The following is a 14,840-nucleotide window of genomic DNA, read 5'->3' as shown; positions in this document are numbered from 1 at the left end:
TGGATGACATTTGACTTAAGTTACCAGCCCCTTTTCTAGTGAGTTAACTAACACACAAGTTTCTTATCCATTAAAGCCTATATTCCTAGCTTCTCTGAAATATAAAGGCATATAATAGGGTCAGTTATTAAGAGTAAAGATTTTAGAATAGGAGCTAGGTTTAAATTCAGGCTTTGTCACTTTGTGTGACTTTAGATGCATTATCTCAAGTCTGTAATTTTCAGATTCAACCATAAGACAGATAATATTTACCACACAAGATTTTTGTGAAGATTGAATAAGATAATATATACAGAGATCAGCAGAGTGCCTGGTATATGGTAAACATTCAACAAGGTTAACCATTTTTATTTGATAGGTAGGCCTGAGTATACATGAATGAATGTAAATTGAAACTTTAACATTTGCTCAAGCCTCTAGCAAAGTGGGTCTATGGGCCATTTAGCACTACGGTCTTCATTCCCAACCAGTAAAGCCACCCAAAAAAGCTTTTAGGCTATCAGCTTTCTCAATTTTGAGTATCTTTCCAGACTTTTTTGACCCATAAATTTCCTCTTGGTTTGCTTTCCTGCCCCCTTGTGGTAGATGGAGGAAAAGTTAGATGATATTCTAACTCCTATTGCCACTCAAACTTGTAAAAGATTTCAATATTTTGAATCCTTAGTCAAAGAATCCAACTTTCAAAAATCTTTGATCATGAGTTAAAGTGAATTCAAATTAAAGTCTAAATGGGGCCATGCGCGGTGGGTCATGCCTGTAATCTTAGCACTCTGGGAGGCCGAGGCAGGTGGATCGTTTTGAGCTCAGGAGTTCGAGACCAGCCTGAGCAAGAGTGAGACCCCGTCTCTACTAAAAATAGAAAGAAACTATCTGGACAACTAAAAATATATAGAAAAAATTAGCCGGGCATGGTGATGCATGCCTGCATCCCAGCCACTGAGGAGGCTGAGACAGGAGGATTGCTTGAGCCCAGGAGTTTGAGGTTGCTGTGAGCTAGGCTGATGCCATGGCACTCTAGCCCTGGCAACAGAGGGACTCTGTCTCAAAAAAAAAAAAAAAAAGTCTAAATGGAAAACTTCTATTAATACCTATGAATTTCAATTTATTTCTGTTACATGGAAATTGATATTGGTAGATGGAACAATTATTACAATGAACAACTCATTTTAGATTGAGAAGATCTAAGAATACTTTGTTATTCTGAATGGCAATAGAAAATTCCCTATAAACTGCATTTCGCTTTTCTGAAACAATGAAATGTATATATAAAGAGAATCTTAACTGTAAAAAACTTTCTCTTAATGTTGATACCAGCTAATCTCTATGGGACTCGTAGCTTAGTATTTAAAAAATTTTGGAGCTGGGCACAGTGGTTTATGGCAATAATCCCAGCACTTTGGGAGGCTGAGGTGGGAGGATAGCCTCAGGCCAAGAGTTTGAGACCAGCCTGGCCAACATAGTGAGACACTGTGTCTACAAAAATTTTTTTACAAAATTAGCTGGGCATGGTGCTAAGTGCCTGTAGTCCAAACTACTTGGGAGGCAGAGAGGGGAGGATTGCTTGAGCCCAGGAATTCAAGGCTGCAGTGAGCTATGATTACTCCACTGCACTCCAGCCTGGGTGACAGCAAGATCCTGTCTCAAAATAAAATAAATAAAAATGTTTGCATAGAAGCTACATGCAAAATATTATTGTGTACTTATGTCAAACACAATGAGAAAAGCTAAATACTTAGATTTTGTTTAATACAGTATATTATTTAAATGTTTTTTTCACATTCTTGTTTTAGAAGATGTTGGAAATATTCTAGTAGATTACATTAATATGCATGTAGACAAAGCCAAAATTTAGAAGGCACAATACTTTAAAATATCACAGATGTATGGAAAATCTGTACACTTGTGTACTTATTCAACTGTTAATCCTACTGTAGAATTTTTTGATCAGGAAAAACTTTTTTTGGTTCTTGATTTCCAGAAAAAAATATTTTAAAGAGACATTTAGACTATTTTTCTATTCACTTCATGTTTGGCTATTTGGGTATAAATCTGTAGTAGCTAAAGAATATGTTCTTTCTGAAGTATTGGCAAGAGTTCTAAAGTCACAAATACTATTACATTTAATCATGATAACAGTACATATATGCCAAGTTATCTCTAAAAAATGTAAAAATGATTGGAATCTTTGGAATTCTCTTCCCCCACTAATTCAACAAAGCCGAGATTTGTTGTAGTTCAGAACACACAGCCCCATCTCCCTCAGCTACCCAGGCATTGCTGTTTTTCTCTCATTATTAATTACTGATCATTTGCATGCTTTATAAGATTTATGCACCTTGAAGACACATAGAGGAAATGGGTTGCAACAAACCTGTTAAGAAAATAATTTATATTCAAAACTAGACCTACTTTGCACATTTAGCATAATATGCAAGGACTGCTTATTGAGTGGAAAATGCCAAAATGTTCATTAAAGCCTTTCAATTCTCCATCTGCCAGAATGAAAACATGAGCTTCTGGCCATTAAGGCTGTGTAACAAAGACCCCAAATTGGAAAATAAAATATTAAAAAATTTAAATTAACTCATATCTCATTATTTAGAAAGCTATTTATAGAGATCTTTCACCTCCTTGATTAAGTATATTCCTAGGTATTTTATTTTCTTTGTAGCTCTTGTGAATGGTGTTGAGTCTTTGATTTGACTCTCAGCTTGACTGTTATTGGTGTATAGGAATGCTACTGATTTGTGTACATTGATTTTGTAACCTGCATTTCTCTATCAATTCCAGGAATCTCTTGGTGGAGTCTTTGGGGTTTTCTAGGTATAAGATCGTATCGTCAGCAAAAAGCGATAGTTTGACCTCCGCTTTCCCGATACGGATACCATTATCTTTCTCTTGCCTGATTGCACTGGCTAGGGCTTCCAGTACTTTTTTTTTTTTTTTTTTCAAGGCAAGCATGAAAATGAGGTTTATTGAGGAAAGAAAGACAGGATTCTCAGGAAAGAGCAGGATACAGGTTTACAGAGTGTGATACATACACCACAGATGACGACTGGACCCACTGTCACAGCAAAGGGAGAGCAAAAGGAAGGGTGCAAAAAGAAAAGAAAAAAAAAGGCCAGCAAGCACTATGTTGAATAGAAGCAGTGACAGTGGGTACCCTTGTTCTAGTTCTTAGTGGGAATGCTTTCAGCTTTTCCCCATATAGTATGATGTTGGCTCTGGGTTTGTCATATATGGCTTTTCTAACCTTGAGGTATGTTCTTTCTGTGCCTAATTTGTTTAGGGTTTTTATCATGAAAGGGTGCTGGATTTTGTCCAATGCATTTTCTGCATCTATTGATGATTTTATGGTCTTTGTTTTTGCTTCTGTTTATGTACTGAATCACATTTATTGAAAATTTGCATATGTTAGAACCATCCATGCATCCCTGGGATGAAGCCCACTTGGTCATGGTGGATTATCTTTTTGATGTACTGTTGAATTTGGTTTGCTATATTTTATTGAAGATTTTTGCATCTATATTCATAAGGGATGTTGGTCTGTAGTTTTCTTTTTTTGTTGTGTCCTTTGCCGGCTTTGGTATCAGAGTGATACTGGCTTCATAGAATAAGTTGGGGAAGAGTCCCGCCTCGATGTTATGGAATAGTTTCTGCAGTATGGGTACCAGCTCTTCATTGTAGGTCTGCTAAAATACGGCTATGAAGCCATCTGGTCTGAGGCTTTTCTTTTGTTGGAAGATTTGATTACTGCTTCAATCTCGTTGCTCGTTATTGGTCTATTCAGGAGTTGTATTTCTTCCTGACTGAGTCTTGCGAGGTTGTGTGTTTCCAGGAATTTGTCCATTTTGTCCATTTCCTCTATGTTTTTTAGTTTATGTGCATAAAGATTTTCACAGTATTCACAGGTGATATTTTCTATTTCTGTGGTATCAGTTGTAATATCTCCTTTTTTATTTCTGACTGGGCTGATTTGGGTCTCTTCTCTTCTGTTCCTGGTTAATCTAGCCAGAAGTCTATCAATTTTGTTTATCCTTCAAAGAACCAACTTTTTGTTTCACTGATCCTTTGTATTATTTGTTTTCCATTTCATTTAGTTCTGTTCTGACCTTAGTTATTTCTTTTCTTCTGCTGGCTTTGGGTTTGGTTTGCTCTTCAATTTCTAGTTTGTTGAGACATGTCATTAGATTGTTAATTTGTGACCTTTCTGTCTTTTTGATGTAGGCATTTAAGGCTACTTATAACTGCGTAGGGCTGCTTTTGGTGAACCCCATAGATTTTGATAGCTTGTGTCCCCTTTATCATTCATTTCAAGGAATCTTTTGATTTCCATCTTAATTTCATTATTGACCCAATAATCATTCACCAGCAGGTTATTTAATTTCCATGATTTTGTGTAGCATTGGGTGTTTCTCTTGGAGTTTATTTCTAGTTTTATTCCACTGTGGTCTAAGAAGATACATGATATGATTTCTATTTTTTTTTAATTTGTTGAGACATGTTTTATGTAGATCTCTACAAAGAGAACTACAAAACACTGAGGAAAGAAATTGTAGACAACACAAACAAATGGAAAAACATATCATGCTCATGAATCAGTAGAATCAGCATTGTTAAATGTCCATACTACCCAAAGTGATTTACAGATTCGATGCAATCCCTATCAAAATACCAACATCATATTTCACAGATCTAGAAAAAAAAATTCCACACTTCATTTGGAACAAGAAAAGAGCCTGAATAACCAAAGCAATCTTAAGCAAAACACAAATCTGGAGGCACCACATTACCAGACTTTAAACTATACTACAAGGCTATAGTAACCAAAACAGCATGGTATTGGCACAAAAATAGAGACAGGCCAATGGAACAGAACAGAGAACCCAGATATAAAACCATCCACATACTGCCAACTGATCTTTGACAAAGCAGACAACAATATACGCTGGGGAAAGAAGCCCTATTCAATAAATGGTGCTGGGAAAATGGGATAGCCACATGCAGAAGAATGAAACAGGATCCCTACCTCTCACCACTGACAAAAATTAATTCAAGATGGATAAAAGACTTAAATGTAAGGCATGAAAGCATGAGAATTCTAGAAGAAAATGTTGGAAAAACTGTTATAGATATCAGCCTAGGCAAAGAATTTATGAAGACGACCCCAATGGCAATCATGGCAACAATAAAAATAAATAAATGGGACTTGATTAATTTAAGAAGCTTCTCTGGCCGGGCGCGGTGGCTCACGCCTGTAATCCTAACACTCTGGGAGGCCGAGGCGGGTGGATCACTCGAGGTCAGGAGTTCGAGACCAGCCTGAGTGAGACCCCGTCTCTACTAAAAATAGAAACAAATTATCTCGACAACTAAAAATATATATAGAAAAAATTAGCCGGGCATGGTGGCGCATGCCTGTAGTCCCAGCTACTCAGGAGGCTGAGGCAGGAGGATCGCTTAAGCCCAGGAGTTTGAGGTTGCTGTGAGCTAGGCTGATGCCACGGCACTCACTCTAGTCCGGGCAACAAAGTGAGACTCTGTCTCAAAAAAAAAAAAAAAAAAAAAAAAAGAAGCTTCTGCACAGCTAAGGAAATAATCAACAGAGCAAACAAACAACCTACAGAATTGGAGGAAATATGCGCAAGCTATACATCCAATAAAGGATTAATAGCCAGAATCTACAAAGAACTCAAGCAAATCAGCAAGTAAAAAACAAACATTAAGAAAAACCCACCCCATTAAAAAGTGGGCAAAAGACATGAACAGAAGCTTTTCAAAAGAAGATAGACAAATGGCCTATAAACATATGAAAAAATGCTCAATGACAATACTATATAAAAGTGCGGAAAGGATAATTTTCTCAATAAATGGTGACTGGTCAATAAAAAAAAATACCTCATATTGTATATGAAAAAATTAATTCTGTAGATTTAGATAAAAACATAAACCAAAAAATAAAGCTTCTAGAAACACTGTAGATCATTATCTTGGGTTGGGCAAAGATTTCTAAAAGAGGACACCAAAAAGCATTAATTAGAAAAGATTGATAACTTGGACCATTAATAGAGTGAAAGAACAAACCATAGGCAAACCCACAAGCATTAAGAGGCAGAATATATAAATAATTCCAATAAATCAATAAGAAAAAGACAACCAAAGGAAAAAACCTGCAGAATTGCTGAATTATAGGGTATGTGTACATTCAGCTTTAGCTGATGCTGCCAAATAGTATCTGCTTGAGACTTGAACAGGTAGTTCACAAAAGAGTATATCCACATGGTAAGCATGTCAAAAGGTGCTCAACAGCATTAATCGTCAGGGAAATACATGTTCAGATTAGGCAATGCCACTACATTACCTGTTAGAATGGCTAAAAGGAAAATTACTGGCCATACCAGGTCTTAGCAAGAATTTGTAATAATTAGAACCATTTTGGAAAACTGGCATTATCTACTAAAGCTGAAATATAACATGCATACCCTATAATCCAAAAATTCCATTCCTCAATATATATCCAACTGATAGATGTACATGTATGTACATCAAAAGATACATGCAAATGTTCACAGCAATATAATTTGTAAGATTCCCAAACACCAAATGTCTATTAATAGCAGAATGGACAAATTGTAGTATATTCATACAATGTAAAATCTTATACCAATGAAAAATGAACAAACAACTGCTACACATATGAAGATGAACAAATCTCAGAAGCTCAAGGGGGAAGCTTCTCAGTGGCTGATACTATTCTTTTGCTTGACCGAGGTGGTGCACATGGGTGTGTATACTTTATGATGATTAACATGATTTTTGCATACTTATGAATACATGTGTACTTCAATAAAGATATTCCAAAAAACTCCTTCCCAACCAAAAAAACAATCTTTACAAATGATTTTAGTACCCTGTACCATATTACACAACTCATTAAGTGTTAAGGGGCTAAACATTTTTTCAGTTATACTTGAGTTTAAGTTTTATTAGGAAAAGATACATTATAGGAATGTCTGTGTCTTGTGAGTGTCAAGCGTCCACTGTATGACCATTTCTTTATGACTAAAACATAAATTAAAACTTTCAAATTCTAAGGGATCAACATGAAGATCATTTAGCTTTAAAAATTTTTAACATGAAACTATATTACTTTCTCCTCCACAACAATCCCCCTTCTACTTAAATAAGGTTATTCCATGTTATTTTAGTTTCCTAATTTCTTCAGTCTTTTGTATGCAGAGGGAAAAATACATATATATTATAAAATATACATTATATTATAAAATATCATAATATATATATATCCATCAATTTCAATCCATGGTGTCAAAATTTAGACTTAGTATTTATGGATGGAACCTGTGTTTCAGTCATAGGATGAGAAGAAACCATTTCTGCCGTTTCTCAGCCTCACCTCTGTTTGGTGTTCTATTAGGATTTTGGTAGGCTAATAATGATAAGGATGAGAAGGATGCCTAGGGCTGCCTCAAAGTACTTAGAATTGACAGAACCATATTTTTTGCTGAAGATGCTCCCTATTCTTTAAGAGATTAAACTACATTTGTAGCCATGCCTTAAAGAGCTTTCAGACCAAGTCAGCAAGAAGACTGATAGTATGTCTAATTTCCTAGGAATGAGGAATGAAAAACCAAGGCAACAAGTAGACACTGTAAAATTGTTTTTGTTTTTTTTAATGACAGGTCAAATATTCTGAAACTTACATATATTCTGATAGTCTTCTAATCCCAGTTGAGTTCAAATATTAAAGTAACACACACAAGCTAAGAGAATTCAATATTGTTCCAAGGCACTTACTGAATCTCCATGACTAGATGAAAACAAGAACAATTGGGATGAACAATTAGACAGTATATAATATAAAAATAACTTTTTGCTTACAATTTACAAAATGTATTATTATTACAATCTTTGATCTCTGATAACCTGCAATGCTGGCTGCATGAATCCAGCAATTTTAAAATTCAGAAACTATTTTCTAAAACTTCAGGGCAAATAATTTACAAATAAGGTACACAAAAATTTAGACCATGCAGAAATTTCTTACATCTTCTGTTAATAATATTTCATATGATTGCAACTTTATCAAATTATATACCTACTTGCCTGATACATATACAAAATAATGCATACATGATAAAACAGCAAAAGAGTAGTCCATAAACTCAATTTATCATAAAAGTATTACTATATTAACATGTCTACAAGCAGCGTGTAACAGGGTTAAGAGACATTAAGGCAATAATACTTGAAGTTACAAAATAAACCATATATAATACTTTTTCCTAAGTGTAGTATAAGGCAGGTAGATGGTCCCAGCAAGAAAATATTAAGGTAACAATCTACACTGCTGTTAGTCCCACATCTTGAAGATGGAATACTATAAATCTAGCTTTCAGTGGCACTTGAATTTTCCAGTATAATTTAAAGTGTCTTTTAGCTCCCTGAATTATGTCCATTCTGAAGGTGGATCTCTTGGTCCTTTGGGTTTTCCACAGCGATTACCAAAACCTGTAGTCAAAACACAACAGCTAGTCAGTGTTCAGAAATACTTGCATACTACTAAAACTATGTCCACAGACATCTTCGTTTTCTGGAACAAATAAATTTCACAAGGGAACTTAGAATTTAAACCAAATAAAACTTTGCAAATACAAGACAATCATACATTTATTTTGGGTAATTGAAAATAATTGCTTTTTTAAAAATTTTTCTGCTAAAAATAAAACAAATTTTATCACAATGTAAGAAAAACATCTAAGATATTTTAGTCTAACACAAAAGATTTGCTTATATACTGCAGTTTTTTATTTTAGTTTTTAACCTCAGTGTGGAACAAAATAAATTAAGTATTTTACTTATTTCATGATTAATTCCAAGCAACTTTGATCACATTTTATTCTTGTCAAGTGTCATTTCAGAACCTGAATAAATCATAGTACATTGTTTTAAGAAATTCCTGGAATGATGGCAAATGACCTTTTCTCATTCTTGCCTGTGTTAACTACTTCAAGTTTTAAAATTATTTATTAAACAAATTACCAATATCTGTGGCTCCTGTTGGACTTTCTGATATTTGTTCTTTCTTGTCACTGAAAACAGGTGGACATTCTGTACAAGTCTCTGTGTGAATACCTCCTGCTGTAAGATCTAAAATGCAAAACAAAACCCTTGTTAATCACCATTCTTTGTAGCATCATGCATAGAACACTTTAATTTTTTTAATGTTGGCAATGAGTTAAAAGAGCAAATTTTCTATTGGTCATCATAACTTCAGAGACCCAGATAAATATAAATACAGGGGTAGTGAGCACAGAAAATCATGTCAGGTGTTCTTGCGGGCACCTAGAAATCTGTAGTGCAATGTAAAGATTCTCATTGGCCGGGCGCGGTGGCTCACGCCTGTAATCCTAGCCCTCTGGGAGGCCGAGGTGTGTGGATCGCTCAAGGTCAGGAGTTTGAGATCGGCCTGAGCAAGACCCTGTCTCTAATAAAAATAGAAATAAATTATCTGGACAACTAAAAATATATATAGAAAAAATTAGCCGGGCATGGTGGCACATGCCTGTAGTCCCAGCTACTCGGGAGGCTGAGGCAGTAGGATCGCTTAAGCCCAGGAGTTTGAGGTTGCTGTGAGCTAGGCTGACGCCACGGCACTCACTCTAGCCCGGGAAACAGAGTGAGACTCTGTCTCAAAAAAAACAAACAAACTTTATTTCATAAATCTAGATCTTGGCATATTATATTTCCTTAAGGTAGTTATATTAAATGCTTATGTTCTAAAGCAATAATTGCAACTGAAATCAATGGCAAACAAGTTCATAGTTAATTAATGAACTATTTGCCCCCCAAAACAGTAATTCTTCTTTTAAAGTTTTATGTTATTAAATTATAGTTTACTCATTTAATTACCAATGTGTAATATTAGTAACAAAAGAAATTAACTATTAATACATTCATTCTTTCACAACCTTTATCACATCCTCTACACCCGTGAGGAACCTTTCTGGAAACTTGGACTATAAGTCAAATAATAGATGATCCCTGTCCTCAAGATGCTTACACTCTAGAGAGGAACCAGCAAACTTCTTACAGAAAATAAAGCTGGAGAACAATAAAGCTAGAGTGAATATTCTAGGCCTCGCAAGGCACATCCACCTCTGTCACATATTCTTCTTTGGTTTTGTCACTTTGGTTGTTTTTCTTTCTAAACAGTTCTTTAAAAATGTAAAAGCCATTTGTTCAGCTCAAGGTCATAACAAAAAAATAAGTCAAGGGCAGGATTAGGCATGTAGACTGCAGATTGCCAACATCTGGTCTAGCAGGAGACACAGAAGTACATTATTATAGTAGTATGGTAAGTTTTATAATAAAATTATGCATAGAGTGCAATGGAGTCAGAGAGGAGAGGCATATAGATGAAACTAGTGGTGGTAAGGTATTCAGGGCCATCATCTAGGAAGAAATGATGATCCAGTCTAAATACCTCAATTTTCATGTTTTATGTTAAATAAATTTTTTATTAGCCTACAGTACCTAGTATTCCCAGGTGGTCTCCCATCTAGCCAGGCCCAACCCTGCTTAGCTTCCAAAATCAGAGGAATTTAGGTACGTTCAGGGTAGTATGGCTGTAGACAAAGGCCTCAATTTTCTCAGTGAAGTGAAGGTCATTTAAGAGTTAGTGGGACTGATAATTTTAGAAGTAAAGGTTTGGAAAACTCAGGGGAAATAGAAAGGGTACCAAATACAGCATATAAGAGAGGCAAATGGATGAAGACTCAAAGTTGTAGATTCAATCTGTAAAACTGAGTGACAGTCCCCAGTAACATTCAGTAATTCTGTGGCATAAAATAAAATAGTTTGGGAGTTAAGAGCAAGAAATCTGAGGATAACTTGTGACTAGGGTGATGGCGATGGTACTAGGTTGGATAGAGAAGGAAGAGAAACCAGAAAGGAGATGACAGACTTTAAGAAAATAGAAGATTGAGAGATCCAACAGTAGCAGTAATATAGTAAAAATGATAGTAAGAGCAATGCTACCATTTGAGTGACGCAGTGTTTGATACTTTATATATGTTGCCTAATTAAATCTTCACAACACTCCTCTAAGGCAGGTACTATCGTTATCTCCATTTCACAGGTTAAGAAAATGGAGGCTCAGAAAGATTAGGTAACTTGCCCAAAGCCACCTCATAAGTGATGGCAAAAATGGGATTGCAATCTAGGCCATCTTGGCTCTAAAGCTTCTGTTCTTTTCATTATAAAAAGAGACAGACAGTAATAGAGTTTATGAGATAGAATAGACCCATAAGGCCAAGATTGAGAATATAATCACAAAAGAGAAGAACTGAAGCAGAATGGAGGGTAGTGGCAGAGGCAACAGGTGAATTGAAGGCATTGTATGGACTAGGATGTTCGATGACTGACTTACATGGTCACTGACTTATAAAAACTAATGTAACTTGACCTATTTTAGCATGATAGCAAAAGCAACATGGCAGAAAAATTTTCTAACTTGGAATATAACACTAGTTTGAGCTACATAACTTTATTGGTCTTCACAAATAATGTAAAAATCCTAAAACAATTGAATTTTATGGAGCCAAATCCATCATCTAGGTAAATTTGCAGCATTTATTTAAGTCAGGCTCTAGCTTCTCAGAGTTTTTATAAACAATAGAAAATAAAATATAGGAAAATGTCTAAAAAAATAATTTCTTTTCCATTAGCCTGTAACTCCCATGATTTTCCAGATCAATAGTATCTGGTGGTACTAATTAACTTGAAGAATTATACTATATATATTAAGCTTCTACAAGAGCGGTCCTAGATATGATATTTCTACTTACAGAAATAACCAAATAAATAGCATGAACCATGATGTGCTATTATGTTATGGAAAGTAATCTATGAAATCTATAGCAAAAAGGAAAAAAAAAAAAAATCTCAAAACTTACCACATTTTTCATTTCCAAAGGTCATCAAGCCCTATAAGGAAGAAATTTAATAGTGATTATAGGTCATTCATTTTATTGTACTTATTTAATACAAATAATAGAAAGCCAGGTCTACTATGTGTAGATATATATCCCAAAAAATCAGGGCCTATCAGAGGGAAAGAAAACAATTAGGCCAAAAATTTGTAAACGTTATATTGTTTTTGGAAGTAAACGTTTCTGAATGAAAACTAAAAAAGCAGGAGATACTGCACAAAGGAACATACAGCTGCATTTTGCCAGCCATCTACCATATTTCATCAAATTGTGATATCACTGATTATAAGACAGCATTATTATGGGCTATTTTATGTGCCAATTAAACTATATCATAACAATGTCTTAAAATTGATTATAAAATATAGCCCAACTTCAGAGCTATTAATACATGGGGGAAAATATGAAAAATATTAATGTTAATAAAAATGGTATTTCCCATGGCCAAAATATTTAACTACCAAAACATTTCCTAAATGTGAAAGAAATCTCAAGTGGCCAGAAAAACTAAAGAGAGGGACTAGCATTACAATAGGAAGAATACAGCAATCTAGGAAAAGTGCTATGACCCTTGAAAATAATAACTCCTGCTCCTTTTATACCTCCAAAATGATTTGGAACATGGCATAATTTATACATTTCAAAAATAGCTTGGGAGAATAATACTCTGAAGTGATTGTTCTACGTAGATCAAGTTACCCTTTTTAAAAATTTCAGATCTCACATTTCATATAGGCTTTTCATCCAAAATCTTAACACAAGGAAATGCTGATCAAAAATTATAAACTATATTTAATGGTCTTAAGATGACAGTTATTATAACAAACTGTAAGAAAAGTTCACAAAAGAGTAAAAATATTAAGCTATAGCTGTTCCAATCCCAAACTCACTTCAGATTTTTTTTGTTCAGGCTGTTCCTGACTTTGAAGTTCACTCCATTCAGATCTTATAGGTGTATCTGAGGAAAATGAAATCTTAAAATTAACATCTTTAATTCTTCAAAATTTTTACATTAAAGGAATATACAAAAATTGATTGATTCTAAATATTTTTAGAAACTATCACTTCCATAATTTTTTTTTTTTCTTAAGACAGTGTCTCACTCTGTTGCCCAGGCTATAGTACAGTGGCATGATCATAGCTCACTGCAGCCTCGAACTTCTGGGCTCAAGAGATCTTCCCATCTCAGCTTTCCAAGAAGCTAGGACATAGACATGCACCACTGAACCTGGCTAATTTTTTTTATTTTTTGTAGAGACAGGGTCTTGCTTGTTGCCCAGGCTGGTCTTGAATTCCAGGCCTCAAGCAATCTTCTTGTCTCAGCCGCTCGACTAGCTGGGATAACAGGTATGAGCCACCACCTGGCTTGCATCCATAAAAATTTTGTAGTTTCTACTGATTCAAAAAAATTCCTTTAAGTTTCCTTTCTTAAAATTTAACTAAATGAATTCAGTCATCAGAGTTTACTATAATCTGTAGATAATGTGAGAGACTTAGATAAGTAAAATATAATGCTTTGCTGTTTTCAACATTTTTTAAAAAAAGATTTAAAATTTTTATCATTTTTTTGTAGAGATAGAGTCTTGCTATGTTGCCCAGGCTGGTCTCAAACTCCTGGTTTTATGTGATCCTCCTGCCTCAGCCTCCCAAAGTGCTGAGATTACAGGCATGAGCCACCACACCTAGCCTGTTTTCAACATTCTTAAAAATCAGTCAAAATTATTAACGTATTGGTAAAGTGTAACTCATTAAACTAGTGAGCACCATCACTGTGCATGAGACACTATAAATACATTCAAGCTGTTTCTGCAATCCTTCTTAGGGGGTAAAGGGAGAGGTATACTATCAATGTCAGTGATACCTACCCACAACCCAGCTTAAATGTTTACTTACCTAAACCGGCACCAAGTGAAACAATTAATGTCTTCATAAATAAGTGCTACTTTTAATGAATGAAAAGATACCAGATTGCAAACTTACAATCACATTTAACTGAATTCTAGTATTCTAATTCTAATGTAAATATAGCCCCTTTAGCAATCTTAGCAAGCAAAAAACATCATTTAAAAGTATTTTACAAATAAGGAATTAAAAGCATTTGTCAGTATCAATCCCAATTTGTTTTTGAATTTAATTATGTAGCTCAATAACTACTAGATTAAAATTAGCTATATTTTTCAGAGTTTAGTATTACAGTATGAAGTAAATGCAAAAGCAAAAGAGACACTCACTATGTTCACTTGCTAATACAAAAGATTCAGGAGTTCTTTCAGGTAGGGGAGGAGGTGAATCTTCACTAACATCAACATCTAAATTAAATACATAAAATTTAAACAAATTATTAAAAGTTAACATATTATCTAAAAATCAGAGAGCTTTCTTGACATTCTAAAAACCCTGTCACAAGTATCTAAGAGAATCAGTTTATAAAAATGCAGAAAATAAACAAGAAACCTTTTCTACTCAAAATCATTATCAAGAAGAGTTACAAAGCTTACTGAGCAAAGAAGAATGAACTCTATCACTACAGCACATAGAAAATGAGCCTCCCATGACGTTCCTAACACTCTACAGACAATACTTCATATTCCGAGTCTGAATGCAATCTTCAGTAGAGAAACCAGCAGCCAAGTGACTTCTCTACTGGGATTACTTGATGATGCTTGGAGTCTAAAAAGGAAAGCTTTGGTCATCTGACTTAAGCCATTGTTTCACAAACTGGATTTTGCTGCTTAACTCCTTTCATGATTTTTGCCATACTACATACCATCTGTCCTATTCACTTTTAAAACTTCATTAAAAAAAATAACAACAAAACTCACTTGTTTT

At 34.7% G+C, this 14,840-nt stretch overlaps 1 protein-coding gene across 1 annotated transcript in view; it reads right to left on the bottom strand.

The window, feature by feature from the left end:
* Positions 1-7,665: 7,665 nt before the first annotated feature.
* PTPN12 (protein tyrosine phosphatase non-receptor type 12) overlaps positions 7,666-14,840 on the bottom strand; it is a 91,032-nt gene continuing 83,857 nt past the window's right edge. Inside the window, exons 14-18 of the mRNA XM_045564305.1 lie at positions 14,243-14,320; positions 12,902-12,969; positions 11,976-12,006; positions 9,061-9,168; positions 7,666-8,529 (exon numbers count right to left, since the gene is read on the bottom strand). Of these exons, the coding sequence (XP_045420261.1) occupies positions 8,468-8,529; positions 9,061-9,168; positions 11,976-12,006; positions 12,902-12,969; positions 14,243-14,320 (347 nt within the window). The 3' untranslated portion in view covers positions 7,666-8,467. The remainder of the gene's footprint in view (positions 8,530-9,060; positions 9,169-11,975; positions 12,007-12,901; positions 12,970-14,242; positions 14,321-14,840) is intronic.

The sequence above is a fragment of the Lemur catta genome, chromosome 11 (genome assembly GCF_020740605.2).
Source record: "Lemur catta isolate mLemCat1 chromosome 11, mLemCat1.pri, whole genome shotgun sequence".
Classification (NCBI taxonomy): Eukaryota; Metazoa; Chordata; class Mammalia; order Primates; family Lemuridae; genus Lemur; species Lemur catta.
The sequence above is the reverse complement of the archived record's forward strand: the minus strand, read 5'-3'. Positions and strand labels throughout refer to the sequence as shown.